The 15,955-nt window shown below is 40.6% G+C and overlaps 1 protein-coding gene across 1 annotated transcript in view; it reads left to right on the top strand.

Moving 5' to 3' along the window:
* The window catches only part of LOC126262922 (F-box only protein 42), a 57,724-nt gene that overhangs the window by 2,181 nt on the left and 39,588 nt on the right, over nt 1–15,955 (top strand). The window contains exons 3-4 of the mRNA XM_049959843.1: nt 1,271–1,482; nt 4,198–4,373. Coding sequence (XP_049815800.1) covers nt 1,271–1,482; nt 4,198–4,373 — 388 coding nt within the window. The remainder of the gene's footprint in view (nt 1–1,270; nt 1,483–4,197; nt 4,374–15,955) is intronic.

Here is a 15,955-nt window from a genome sequence, read left to right as displayed (position 1 = left end):
CTCATGGCTTTTGGGGCATTTTTTGCTTTCTTTCTTTCTTTCTCTGGGAACCTTGTCTGTGCCTTTAGTGGATGCTGTTCCATATATGCCCAAAGGTACCCTAAAGAACTAAATTTTACAATGGGACATTAGGGAGTGGTTCCCTTTCTTCATACTCACAGCATATGAAGGGCTCATTGCCCAGAGATAAATTTCCTACAGCTGCATGACACACTTCTGAAAAAAACTGAACAATCACTTTCATTGGTTTTGAAGAATTGTAAGCTACAAAACATTTCAAGCATTTGAACAGAACTAGTGGTAACTGAGTGTGTACTGTATAAGTCTTGTCATTACAAAGCCACTGGTTCAGATCTTGCCAGCAGCAACATTTTATTTTTACTTGTACTTGAATTGTGTATTTGTTGCTAATTGCACTGTTAAATAATGAATAGTTATTCACACTTTTTTCATAGAAAGACATCTTTATTTTAATTAATAATCATACAAAAATAAATTATGAAGTGTTTTGTCACAGGAATATATGACATATTTAAGACCTAATTTTGCTAACTGGTGCAACATTCTTTGAGAGAACATTCATCTTTATAACATAACATGCAAGCTTTACTCTCTCTAGAGTCAAAAATAAAATGTAACTTCAGGAAAATATGTTTTATTGACTATCAGCATCTTTGAGCCCATGGTAGAGAGAGGTATCTTTCAGCCCTTTGGTGGAATATGTCCACATTGTAAACAGCTTTGTAGATGCCAGTACACTTGGAGCAGACAGTGGCAGCCCTAAAGTAGTGCTGCAGTGCTGTGCCAGCCATTGAAATGAAACTTGGTTACGTAGGTATCTGTTGTCCACAACAGATTTCTGAGTTTGTGATCTACAGCCACGTTTTATCTCTTGTTGGGGTATAGTGACTGTCAACACACACAAAAAACATGCTTTTAGTTTGAATAAGCAAGTATGAAATTGTGAACACATTGCACAACAGCTTCTTCAAAAAAAAAAAAAAAAAGGTGTAGGCTGGCAGATATATGTTTAACTTAATTTTTTTATTATTATTTTACCTGTTATATCTTTCACCTTCTTTCAAACTGTCTCCCCTCCCTCCTCACTTCCAAAATATATACATACTTTTATCATTCTATATGTACCATCCACCTGAATTCTTCTTCCCACCTCTCTTCATCTTCTGCCTTGTATTATTGCATTGTTGTAAGGCACTGGATCAGCCACTAGCAACACATAACATCAAAGTCCTTTGTTCTTCTGTTGTAGGCAATTCAATGTATGTGTTTGGCGGATGTACTTCCACAAGCACAACTTTTAATGACTTATGGCGACTTGATCTTGACAAGCGGCAATGGGTGAGGCCTCTAACTATGGGGTCGTATCCTTCACCTAAGGCATGTGCTACAATTGTTTGTTATAAGGATACCTTAATCCTCTTTGGAGGCTGGACTCATCCATCTCCTTATCCACTCCACCAGGTAAGTATATATCACAGTTTCTGTAATGTCCATAATTTACGCAATGCAGTCATATTGAATCTCTGATTTGCCTAATTAAATTTTAATATAGAGTTCTCACACAAAGTAAAGCAGAAAAAAAGTGTAGAAGAAAATGAAAAGCAGCAGTTGTTCACTGGACACTGTTAACTATGTAATCACACATTTCTGTAGCTGTGGTTCTCTCATCTTTCAGTTATGGAGGGCTAGAGTAGAAATCTTGAAACCACGTCAGTCTAACATGGTGAAGTGATTTAATGACAATTTGAGAAAGATACCACATGATCAAGTAGAACAAATATGGTGATTGTTCAGAAAGTAACTTCTATTTAGCTATAGATAAAAAAAACTGCAACAGTAGGAGCAGATAATGTTGATGCGAAGTCTTACATTCTGTTAGGAAAAGCAGAAAGATGACCCCACTGGAAATCAACAGACAGACACACAGAATGCCAGTTTCCTTTTTCCTTCTGGTACAGTAATAAATTAAATGACGATAGATTAAAATTGTAAATTCAGCTCTACTTTTCGTCATTTGTTAAATGCATCTCCATTTAATCCTAGAGCACCAAGCTATTTTAGGTTACATGGGCACTAACCAAGGCAAAATTTTGCTCATGTTACATAAGCTGTAAGTTCTGTAATACTTATTATTTTAAGTAATTTTGTTTCCCATGTGAAATTAGTTAACAGGAAATAGTGACAATATAACCAGAAACATAATTTTTTGAACACACAGTGTGAATATGACAAGCAACAGTGGTCAAATCTTGAACAATGAAAGTTTGTATAAACTAGAAACATACAGTTTGTACTTAATTACACAGTCTGTCCAAAGTTTCTAAGCACCCTCTGATCTAATAACTAAATAACACAGTTTTCTCCATTTCAGAAAATATAAAAAACAGAAATAAAAACAGTTATACAAATATAGTTATGATACATGGAAAACTTTCAAAACAGACTCTTCATTTGGAGATAATACTGTCATTTACAGATGACATTTACCTCCTGCACACAAAATGATTGATTCTGAATGAGTCTTACACAGATGGAGACCACAGCTTCCACACGTTAACTTGGTTTTTGTGATGTTGTCTCAGGCTCTCTGGTTACTTGCATTCTTCAAGCATATGTAGCATTTGCTTTCGTAGTTGGTTCCTTCATTTGCAGCAATTTTTGTTACCTCTAGTTTTTGATCCAAGGGTCTCTCCGATCGTGCAAATAATAGGCTACTGGAGGCACTTTCAAGTCCTTGGATCGCTCTTCTACATATGGTTTCAAAAGTTCAAGGCCTAAGTCATGGAGATACAGTTTTATGGCATTTGATTTCTCTTTCTTCCATTGAGGCACATTCATCTTGAACAGTGTGTATGAGTTTATGGCAGCCATATCAAGTAGGCTGTAGAACATGACAGTGGCCATCTTCTCATACCCCTTTTTGTACAGTATGTCTTAGCCAATTGATCTATGGCATCCACTCCTCCCATTGTGGAATAATAGTATAGGTTTATATGGGTTTTCTTTTTTGGTGTATCAACTTCTACTCCTGCATCACGATGTTGTATTGACAACAACAGATTTTTTTTTTCCTTTGTGATGTAAGAGACCTGTTGCTGGAGGCATCTTAGTAGGTGGATCTGTGAGTGCAAATTTGGAGGAATAAAGCTCTGTGCCTGTTCTCATCTTAAGTTCTTGTAGTATGTGTTTTCTGTTGGATTTGACTGTCCCAACCAATACAAGTTTTTAATCTTCATACAGAATGTCCGCCAATTCCACAGAAGTGTAGGAATGGTCAGTTGTGATGTAGTAGACTGTATTCTTTGTTGGCTCCATCAGTCTCTTCACAATCTCAAAAGGACCTCGTTCACAGACAGGTCTACTGCCTTTTTCAGGGTACACTTCCATTTTTATTTTGTATCGTTCAATTGCACAACTAAGAATTCTAACAGGTATATCGTATTTTCCGTTTGTCTTTGAGGAAAACTTTAACAGGAGAACAACATCTGAAAAGACATACTATTTCATCATTTGTACTGTGATATCAATTCTGAAGTCCTGGGAGTATTCCGTTCAATTCCTGAAATACCTCATGCAGTGGCACAAATTTGTCACTTACACATCTTTCTACCCAGGTGCCTTTATCATCAAAGCGAAGAATTTTCAGTAGCGGGTGGTGAACTGGTGCCGAGCTCGCAGCTGCTGACTATATGTACCTGGCACGCCAACGTCAGAGGTCTTCTCTGCGGTCATTTCCGGTGCGGTTCTCCTCTTGCTACCTGCCACGGTAATTCGCTGCAGCACGGGAAACCAGGATCCAAGGCTTTCTTCTTTCTTGTTGAAGCCATTCCCATGTTTTTGTGTTTCTATAGCTTCTCTGAACAAGCTGGTGTGATAGTGCTTCTCTACTACCAGAAATCCCTTGTCAGCGAATTTTACTATGTTCAGTCTTTTAAAATACACATAATCTTCTTACATCATGTCATTTTAATGTTACAGAAAGGAAACCACAGCTGTAAATTTTGTGCCCCCTATGGTTCTGCCAGTTATTGGAAGATATCATTTTAATAATTTAACCTTAGTGTCATTATGTCATTTAAAGTTTCAGTATGTGTACAAATTATCCCTTTCTGTATAATTAAAGAACTTTGATACTGAGTATTGATAAACTGCATGAAAAGTCTTTTGTGTTTGTAGGGCTGGCGACTTTTCAATGAGTTACACATTTACTATATCAGCTGCAATCGATGGAGAGCCATAAATAGTACTACTGCACCACCTGCAATGGCTGGTCACTCTGCTTCCGTCCTTGGTGAAACAATGGTGGTTTTTGGTGGACTGCAAAAGACACATTCATTAGGACAATATGTGAGGTAATAGAAAATCACTACCACCTTCTATGGGGCAAAGTAATAAATCATGTAAATGCTAAGTTAGAACTCACAGCTTTTTGACAGTGTTATGGTGTGAAATCACATATGATTTTGCTATTTGGAAGTGTATTTATATAATTGAAGTTGAAAATAATGACTGCATAACTGGACAGCAGAGTCCTCCTTATTTAGTGATGTGATCACCTTCTATTAAAGATAAATGCATTCTTGTTTAATTAATTGGTAATTGAGTTACATAATCATGAGCTAATACTGAGCATCAACAGAGTTACAGGGATTAGTGGACACAGGGTTGTTGTAGCAAGACTGAATACTGGAACTCCTAAATCCTCCAAAATTAAATGAAAAATATATCTATTCAAAAAAGCAGACAAAAATTCACTCGTTCCCTTCCTGGGAGACAATCTCAACTCCGTCCAAATTAATGATATAAGTCTAGACCAGATGTAGCTTGAATTAAAAAAATATTATTGGCAGCAATTTAGAGATTTGTTCCAAATAAATTAAAAAACAATGAAGCTGATCTCCCTTCGTACACAAAGGAGGTCAGAACACTCTTGCAGAAACAACTAAAAAAGCATGCCAAATTTAAAAGAACACAAAACCCCCAAGACTGGTGACTTGTGATCTTTTACAGAAGCTCGAAATTTACTGTGGACTTCAATGAGAGATGTTTGTGATAGTTTCAACAGCGAGGCTTTGTTTCGAAACCTGGCAGAAAATCCAAAAAGATAATGGCTACATGCAAAGTATGCTAGCAGCAAGTCAAAATCGATGCCTCGTCTGCACGATAGCAATGGAAATACTATCAATGACAGTGCTGCTAACCAGAGTTACTTAACACAGCTTTCCAAAATTTCTTCACCAAAGAAGACAAAGTAAATATTCCAGTATTCAAATCAAGAACAGCTGCCAACATGAGTAACTTAAAAGTAGATGTCCTCAGAGTAGTGATTCAACTTAAATCACGTAATAAAATAACTGTTAGATTCCTTTCGGAATATGCTGATGCAACAGCTCCATACTTAACAATCACATACAAACATTCGCTCATCGAAAGATCCATACCCCAAGACTGGAAAGTTGGACAGGTCACACCAATACTCAAGAAAGGCAGTATGAGTAATCCACTAAATTATAAGCTCGTATCATTAATGTCGATATGCATCAGGATTTTAGAATGTGTACTGCATTTGAACATTATGAATCACATTGAAGGGACCCGTCTATTGACACACAGTCAGTACAGATTTAGAAAACATCATTCTTGCGAAATACAACTAGTTCCTTACTTACAGAAAATGTGCTGTCGACAAGGGATTTCAAATATATTCTGTATTACTAGATTTCCAGAAGGCTTTTGACACTATACCTCACAAGGGGCTTGTAATCAAATTTCGTGCTTTTGGAATATTGTCTTAGTTGTGCAACTGGATTCATGATTTCCCGTCAGAAAAGTCACAGTTCATGGTAGTTGGTGGAAAATCATTGAGTAAAACAGAGGTGATTTCTTGTTTTCCCCTTGTGTAGTGTTATAAGACCTCTGCTGTTCCTTTTCTATAAAATGATGTAGGAAGCAATCTGATCAGCCATCTTAGTTTGTTTGCAGATGTTGCTGTCATTTATCTAGTAAAGCCATCAGAAGATCAAAACTAACTGCGGTGTGAAAATTGCCGATTGACCCTAATCAGTGAAAAGAGGTCATCCACCTGAATAGTAAAAGGCCTCCATTAAACTTCAGTTACATGATAAATCAGTCAAATCTAAATCCCTTAAGTTCAACTAAATGCCTGGGAATCACAGTTATGAAGAAGTTAAATGGGAAAGGACACACAGAAAATGTTTTGGAGAAGGCGAACAAAAGACCGCATTTTATTGACAGAACACTTAGAAGATGCAACAGATGTAGATATAGATGCAGATGATGGTTTGTTGCTAATAGGCTTTCTGCTCTGACAGTATACTGCCGATATTGTGACTCTGAAAATATAACAATAGCTGCAGTCCCAGTTAATGTATCCTGTCAACATATATGTTGTCGGCTATCCAGTCTTTAGTTGTCAACAGTGTTTCCATCAGATAGCGCAAAAGAACTTCTGTCCTTGTATCGTTAGAAAATTGTTAGGAAATTCAAATTGATGATCAAGTAACTGTTAATGATCTCCCATTGCTGATGTTTTATTGACAATATAGTCTTTTCCCCAGAGACCCAAGGAAAATGAACCCTTTCACTGGTTAGTCTGGTTTTGAGTATGCTCTACTGAAATTACCACCATATGGGATGGATCATAAATGAGGAAAAATATTTCATACATGTTATCACATATTGAGCTATGTTGCAGAGGTGTTTTTTTTTTTTCCTCCCTTCCTCAGTCTCAAGAAATGGCAGAGTGAGAATGTCTTTAACTTAAGGAAGGAGATATACCTCCACATCTGCAAAAAAGTGGGGAAACAACCTGCAAGACTGTACAACTGACATGCCTTGTGATAGTTCTACAAGGGATGCAGTCTCAAGAAATTCTCCCTTCTCCATCCCTCCCACCTCAAGATTTCAGGTCATATTTGTGAGCGTAAGTGTGGTGAACACAGGGCCCAAGCCATTGTTGCGTATCTTCTTACCCTATGCTGCTGTTCTCCCCCTACCCCTCGGTTATCCTTCCCTTCTGACCCGTACACCATGATGGCTGTTTTGATGCAGGCTTAGCTAATTTCAGTCACAATTCCAATTCTTTGGCTTATATCGTATGTCTTTGTGTGACAAATCAAGTATGATCCCTGTTAGTGAGTTTGACCCTCCAATTTTCAAAATTTTCTCAGTAGTGCAGGGTGTGCATGGAAGATTGCCCATCATGGCACATAGCCCAGTGTCCCACTGAATGTAAAATTCCACCTTAGTCAACAACCTGCACTGCTGTAGCACGGGTTGTGGTACCTGTGCTGTTAACTTCCCATATATGCCTTTATGTGTTTGTCATATTTGGACCACAGGGACTCCATGCAGTCTCAAGACATTCAGCAGTTTCCCCGAAAGATGAGATAGAATTGCAAGAATTTCCTCCCTTTGCTGCACCATAGGAGGGCAACTGATTAAAGAGACAAGGAGAAAAATATGCCCCCCCCCCCAAAACTAGGTCAGTTGCAGAACATGTGGTGAATCCTTCTTGAATATAAAACAATTGATATTAATTAATAGAGGGAAACATTCCACATGGGAAAAATATATCTGAAAACAAAGATGATGTGACTTACCAAACGAAAGCGCTGGCACGTCGATAGACACACAAACATACACACAAAATTCAAGCTTTCGCAACAAACTGTTGCCTCATCAGGAAAGAGGGAAGGAGAGGGAAAGACGAAAGGATGTGGGTTTTAAGGGAGAGAGTAAGGAGTCATTCCAATCCTGGGAGCGGAAAGACTTACCTTAGGGGGAAAAAAGGACGGGTATACACTCGCACGCACACACATATCCATCCACACATATACAGACACCATATAGGCGAAAGCTTGAATTTTGTGTGTATGTTTGTGTTTGTTTGTGTGTCTATCGACGTGCCAGCACTTTCGTTTGGTAAGTCACTTCATCTTTGTTTTTAGATAAACAATTGATATTTGTAGAACAAATTCAAGATAAGTGCAGAGAGTTCTCCTCAATAAATGAAATGAGTAGCAGACCAGTATTAATGCAAACACTGTATCACACTGTGTCCGTCATGTCCAGTGAGTCCCAATGGATAACAGGACAAACACTGGAGCATTCATTCTGACTTTTGAAGATGACATACTCCCCAAAAAAGTAAAGGTACTAGTCTGTCGATGTGATGCCAAACCATTCATGCTGCTAGATACGCACTGTTTTAAATGCTATACATGAGAACACTCCAGGTGGATAAACCACTGATTTGTATGAACTGTGGGGAAGAGCATTCGCCCCACTCGCCAACTTCCCATCTCTTCAAAAATGAACACGAAATACAAGAATAAGAAACTTTCAAACGACTAATGTGCTTCGAGTCTCGAAACGAATATGACTGCTTACATCATGTACAAATGATAACAAATTTTACGTAAGTCATAACGGAGGTACCGCCTATAGCAAAAAATATATCTAACTCTACCCCTTCATCATGAGGCCTCCGAAGCCAGCCACGGTAGGGAAAAGGTGTTCTCCCTGCTGTTATCCCTTGTACACTTATCTCGAGGATCTCAACCTCTGCTCCCTGAGCAAAACATTGTCTTCCCCTCATAGAGTGCTTCTTCCTACCCCCACCCCTTCATCCAGTCACACCCTACAACTCTCATCACCGCATGCTTTGACAACAATCAGTGACTGAAGGTGTGGTAAATGGGCCATAATAGGCCCATTCATCTTCAGTTCCAGAAACCTGGGCAAACATTTCCCAACTGGAAGTAAAACCCTGAGATGAAAAGAAGAGAAAGGAAGAAAAGAAGAAACTGAAGGAAAAGATGGATCTGGTAAATCTAATGGCCCCCTAATCACCAATGCCACCTACAGAAATTAAGCAAATACACAACAATCGCTCAGAACAGCTGGTACTGGCTCACATTGGTTTGTGACATAAATTTTCACTACTGTCACTCTCTCTTCTCCTCCTCCTCCTTTTCTGCTCTACAGCCCCCGTAGACTCTGTTCAGTGTGAAGTCATTGACGACCTTCATTCGAGTGACCACTTCCCGTTCCACATTTATCTACTGGAAGGAGCATTTCCTGTAGAGTAGCCACCAAAACGGGTGATCAGCAAAGCTAACTGGATGCTGTTCAGGAAGCTGGCTGTTTTTGAGCACCACAACAGCATCGAGGAATCGGTGGACCACATCACATGAGTGATCTATTATGCGGCTGATCTGTCGATCCCAAAATCCTCAGGTCATCTTAGGAGGTGGCCTGTACCTTGGTGGACAGATGAGTGCAGTTCAACAATCTGCACCAGGCATGCAGCTGTCTGACAGTTGCCATCCAACAGCAGACAACCTCATCACCTTTCGAGTTGCAAGAGCCAAGAAGTTATGAGTAACTAAGGAGAGTCAGAAAAGCTTATGGCAAGCATTCCTGGATACAATCAATCGTTCCACTTGTTCTACAAAAGTATGGGAAGCTATAAGAAGGATTTCTGGCAAACAAGTCATGTAACAATAGCTGCAGTGTTACAGGGGTGTCTCCAAACAACACCTAGAGACACATCACTCAGACGCTGGCCAATCATTTTGCAAAAACTACAGCCAATGCAAGCCAGGATACGGTGTTTCGTCACTGCCAGGTGACTGTAGAAAGGGGCAAGTTGGACTTCAAATCAGACAGTTCTGAGGCCACACCTCTCATTTCTCCATGTGGAAGCTGGATTCAGTGCTGTCTGAGACTCGTGACACTGCACCCGGTCACGATCAAATCCAGTACTATATGCTTCAACATTTTCCAAAGGCATCACAGAAAATCCTCCTTGAAAGTTTTAATCTTATATGGCAGACAGACACCTTCCCCGGTTCACAGACGGAGGCAATTCTTACACCTCTCCTCAATTTAGGAAAGGACCACACATGTCCCAGTAGTTTCCAGAGTGTTACCATAATGAGCTGTTTCGGAAAGACCCTGAAGTGCATGGTTAAGCATCACTGTCTGGTTGTTAGAGACCAGGCAATTCTTTAGCCACTATCAGTGTGGATTACGGAGATTTCGGTCTACTATCAACAGCTTGATCCTACTAGAGGTGGCTATTCATCAGGATTTCCTGCATAAACATAACTGTCTTGGTATATTCTTTGATGTCAGTAAGGTGTACGCTACTACTTGGCGACACAATATTCTGGTGCATCTCCGTCAGTGGTGCTTTCATGGCCACCCCCCATTTTCATACGTCCTTCCTGTCTAAGAGGTTTTTTAGTTCTCGAGTTGGTGATGTGCTGTCAGATAGTTTTGAGCAGGAGAATGGTGTTCCTCCGGGCCGTGTTTTAAATGTTACCCTCTTTGCCATAGTCATCACCAGACCAGTATCTGGTCTGTGGTACAGAGTCCTGTACAGTGATCCTTATTTGTGGATGAGCAGTGGTTGGAGGAGTGGGCTGCAAAGATGGGTTTTCAGTTTTCTACAGATGTGTGTGTGTGTGTGTGTGTGTGTGTGTGTGTGTGTGTGTGTGTGTGTGTGTGTGAGAGAGAGAGAGAGAGAGAGAGAGAGAGAGAGAGAGTTTATGCATTTTAGTCATTCTTGTCATACTTCTGATTTACCTGACTTGCATCTGAGGGACACCATTGTACATTTTAAATACTCAGTGGGGTTTCTGGGCCTCATTTTTTACTGCAAATTATCATGGTTACCCCACCTGAGGGACCTGAAAACCAGAGTTCAGAAGGCAGTGAATATCATAAAGTGCCTTAGCTGCAGGTCCTGGGGATCAGACAGGGTGTGTCTGCTCCAGTTTTATAGGGTGTTTGTGCGTTCACAGCTAGACTATGGATGCAAGGCCTTCTTACCTAAAGATTATTGATGCTATCCACCACGAGGGACTAGGCTGGCCACAGGTGCTTACACGACCAGCCCCATAACCCGTCTCTGTGCTGAAGTTGGGAAACCACTGCTCACCATCTGATGGCAGCTCTTTATGCTGCATCATGAATGTAACTTCCTTGCAGCTTCCTCTTGACCCGCATACCATACTGTTGCTTGTTCATCTCGGGAATGCCTTTTCTCCAATCGTCCACAAGCAACAATGCTGTTTGGGATCCACATGCAGCATTTGCTGGAGTCACTCAGTGTGGAGCAAGTACAACCTCAAATCCAGGGTTTTAACCATCTGCCGCCCAGGTTACTGCAGAGGCCCAGAGTAATTTTAGATTTGGTGCAGTGCAGGAGAGATTGCACTTCCGATTCTGTTTTTAATGTGATATTTTGTGCCTTTTATATGAGTACCACAGCTATGTAGCTGTCTTTACAAATCAAATTGATCTAAAGAGGGGGACTCCGTTGGTCGCTCTATTGTTTTTCCAGGTCGTGTGCTCAGGGTCTGGTGTTTCAAGACTTTTCTGTCTTCGACGCAGAATTATATGCAATTTTCCGGGCGTTGGAGCAGATGAGACATTCTTTTAGTGCTAAGTTTCTTGTCTGTTCAGATTCTCTGAGTGTCCTTCGCTCTCTTCAGTGTTTGTACTCAGCAGGTACAGCAGTCCATAATATCCAGGATGCCCTTCTCCAACTATTATGACTGGGGAAGGAGGTGTCTTTTTGCTGGGTACCAGGGCACATGGGTATTGCAGGGAATGAAAGGGCAGATCAAGCAGCCAAGGAGGAATGTTGTGATCATCAGTTATTTCAGTGTGCCATCCCCCTGCATGCCATAGCCTCACTGTTGAGATCCAGAGTCTTGCGTTGGTGGGAGGACGACTGGCTGGAATTGACAGACAATAAGCTTTGTCTAGTAGAGCCCATCATAACATGGCCCTTGATGTATCTCGTTCCACCTACATCGATGGCATGTGGTCCTCGTCACTAGTCTTCACATGGTTACTGTCCTATGATACATAACTTCTTGCTCTGGCAAGAGAACCCTCCAATGTGTGTTGCTTGTATTGTACAGATCAGTGTACGCCACATTTTATTGAACTGAGTTTTACGTTCCAACCATTGCAGGTGCAGCAGATTTGCTGACAGATCTACCCTCTATTTTAGGTAACATTCAAACGAATGTGGTTACAGTTTTAAAGTTTTGTAAATTGCCCAACATTTATTCCAAGATTTTAGGGAGATGGTTTTTATGTGTTTTCTGTAAGTGGTAAGCCAGTGAGATTTTCCTGTGCCTTGCCTCTTTGTCATTTTACTTGTGTTTTAATCTTGTGTATAGTATCTTTTAGCTTTTACTCCTTCTCCATTGTATTAGCGTGTGTGAGATAGGGTGATTGTGTGGTCAGTTTGAGTGAGGTGGAAGCGAGAGCATGAGTGTCATTTTTTAGGTTTCTTCCTCCTCACTGTGTGATAACATTTTCATAATTTTGTTCACATTTATTTCTTTTAATGTCCATAAGGGCACTGATAACCTCACTGTGCCCATAATCTCCATACTCTCTCTCTCTCTCTCTCTCTCTCTCTCTCTCTCTCACACACACACACACACACACACACACACACACACACACAAACACAAACAAAGCATGTGCAGCAGATATCCACTCGTACTGTAATGGTTATTTCTGTCACCTCACTTAATTTAAACACTTGACAGCACTCCACTCAGCTGTTGATATAACCCTACAAGAAAGATCATTCCTCGCAGACTACTCTCCTATTCTCAGACATGATGAAGCATATTGGATTGCAAACATAAAGCCAACTTTCGGAGGGCATCAAATTGGGTTTATACATTGATAATGAGAACAGTTTTAGTGCTTCACTGGAAGCAAAATAAATATATGCAGGATGTTCAGAGATTCTGGTTACAAACTGTAGGACTTGTAGAGGGGAGTGAGTACGATAATATTTTGAACAGGAACACAGTTCTGGAAATGTGCCATTCCCATTCTGTGATTGTTTCACTTCAGATGTGTAACTAGTGCACTTCTGCCCGAGATGTGTAACTAGTGCACTTCTGCTCGAGAAACAGAATTAGGCATGACAGAGTAAAATTATTAGGCAACAATTCAAAAGAAACATAGCAAAACATCCATTTATCACTTAAGCACATATTTTTTTTGTATTAATCCTTGAACATTACATGCTTATATTATTCCAAAACTAAAAGGAATCCAGAGTACTGTATGTACAGAACAGTACTGATTACCAGCAGTTCAATGTAATGACCACCAATGTTGTTCCAGATGTAGTACCTATGAAGCGTGTTCTGTTCACTCTCTCCATCCCACCTGGTGTCTCTTCAATTCTTAGTCAGTCACCAGAACTCAAGCCAGCAAATCATCCTCTGTCTCTATAGGAGTCTCGTAAATTATACTTTGCATACAATCCTGTAAGTAGTAGCCCATAGTTAAATCGGGCAATTGTGGTGGTCATGTGATTGGACAGACTTGGCCTATCCATCTTTCACCATATCGTCTGTTGAGATGTCTCCGAACTGCACATGGGAAGTGAAGTGCACCATTATGTTGAAACCACATTTCCGGATGGACATTCAGTGGCACAGCTTCCAAGAAGAGGCCCATTACATTTTGTAGGAAGAGAAAATATGCAGGACCATTTAGCTTGAGTGGAAGGAGGTATGGCCCAACCACATGACTATACACAATACTAGCCTAAGCATAAATACCAATCCTGTGCTGAAATACGTTAACATACATGGCACAAAGACTTTAGTTTGTCCATATGTGGCTGTTTCGCAAATTCAGAATGCAGTCCCTAGTGAACTTGCATTGATCTGTGATCAGAACTAGACATGGAAACAGGAGCGTGTTGATGCAGCAGTGCAGGAATCACGTACAGTAGGCAATGCGTTGTGGAAAATCAGCTGGACCCGTAGCGTGTACATGATATTAGTGGTACAGATATAATTGTTACTCATGCAGATAGTCCCAGACAATACCACTACACGCGCAGTTGTGCAGGTACTTGTTGATGGGTTCTCTTCAGTGTGATGCTGTACACCTACTTCAGGTCTGGGCGTACGCCATTGTCATAGAGCTCCACAATCCTGTCTTCTCACAGTGAAGGTATGTGTTTCTTGGAGCTTGGGCAAAAAGTTTCTGCTAGGACATGCTACATCATGGAAATCGCTTATTATATAGCCAACTAAGCTCTTCCATTACCTCAAGCTTTCCCATACACAAGGAGCATGTCTGTGTTTTCCAAAAACGTGTACCAATCATGTTTACTGTATTGGAGACACATCGGCATTGAATAGTTCTCTCAGCAAGGTAAACGCTGAGTGACATCAGATGACCATCTGAAATATTGCATGTCATCCTGTCTACCCCGTTGCATAACAGGTCAAGCAACTCTGAGACTTTTCTCTTGCCCTCAGCAGACAAGGACACATTACACATCTGAACCGATAGATCAGAAACTGTACATTTCCAGGCTTGGGTTCCTATTCAAAGTATTATGTAGTCACTCCCCTCTACAAGTCTTAGAAGTTTGTTACAGGAATTTCCATATATAGATGATTGATTGTACACACTCTACAACATTATCTATCTCCATATGGGGAGGCCACACACCAGTGATCTTTGACTTGATCTTGCAACTACGGTATTTTAATGCCCACAGCACTCTGTAGGGCAGTTTCAAAACCTGTCTGCAAGCCAATATACTAGAACATGTTCTTCTTCTTCTTCTTTTTTTTAAAAAACTTAGTGTGCATCACATACATTAGTCCAGCATATGGTACCTTCTTGGCTATTGTTCTGTCAGTCTCTAGCCCCAGCTTTCTCCCATCTATGTGGTGGAAGGCGCATGATGATTTACACGAGAGCAACCATTTTCCAATTATTCTTTCTGTCTTACATCAATATCATCAGCATCCTCTCCAAGCTGGAGCTTAAATGATGCCAACTTGCATAGCTTCATCATTTTGTTATATTCTGAATTCTCCTCTGAAGGAGGAAGTAAAATTACCCTCCGACATAACTCTAAAGCAGTATTAAAAATGGCAGAAGTAACATTGCCTCACTTCTCAGGGATCCATCTCAAGAAACTTGTACTGAGGTGGAGCCATGAAATAGCTGCAGCCATAAAAAATTGCATTGAGCACCACTTAAGAAGTGCCTCTCACTAATACTCGACGACATCTACATGTACATCTATATTGTTAAACAACTGTGAGGTGCATGGCAGAGGGTACATCACATTGTACCAATTATTAGGGTTTCTTCCTGTTCCAGTCATGTATGGAGTGTGGGAAGAGTGATTGTATGAGTGCCTCTGTGCGTGCAGTAATCATTCTAATCTTACCCTCACGATCCCTGTGTGAGTGATACGCAGGGGCTTGTAGTATACCCCTAGAGTAATCATTTAAAGCCAGTTCTTGAAACTTCATTAATAGACTTTCTCAGGATAGTTTATGTCTGTCTTCAAGAGTCTGCCATTTCAGTTCCTTCAGTACCTTTCTGACACTGTCCCATGGATTAAACAAACCTGTGGCCATTTGTGCTGCCCTTCTCTGCATACATTCAGTATCCCCTGTTAGTTCTATCTGGTATGGTCCCACCCACTTGAGCAATATTCTAGGATGGGTCACGTATCCACAGTGATTTCCGTAATACTCTGTGTTTGGTGTGTGGTGATTTTACGATGGATCCGCGAACAGAACAGCGCGTGTGTATCAAATTCTGTGCGACATGAGCCGTATGCATATGTTTGAGTGGTATGCTCGGTTCAGGGCTGGCCGTACAGACGTCGAAGATGATGCTCACACTTGAAGGCTCGCTAGCCGCACAATGCCAGACATTGTTGCCAAACTCCAACAATTGGTTCATGCAGATCAACGTTAAACCATTCAAGATCTTGCAGATGAAGTGGGTATTGGTTATGGGACATGTCAACAAATGTTCACTGATGAATTGGGCATGCATCATGTTGTCGCAAAATTTGTGCCAAGGATCTTGACTG

This window comes from Schistocerca nitens, chromosome 6 (genome assembly GCF_023898315.1).
Source record: "Schistocerca nitens isolate TAMUIC-IGC-003100 chromosome 6, iqSchNite1.1, whole genome shotgun sequence".
NCBI lineage: Eukaryota > Metazoa > Arthropoda > Insecta > Orthoptera > Acrididae > Schistocerca > Schistocerca nitens.
This window is presented reverse-complemented; position numbering and strand designations above follow the sequence as displayed.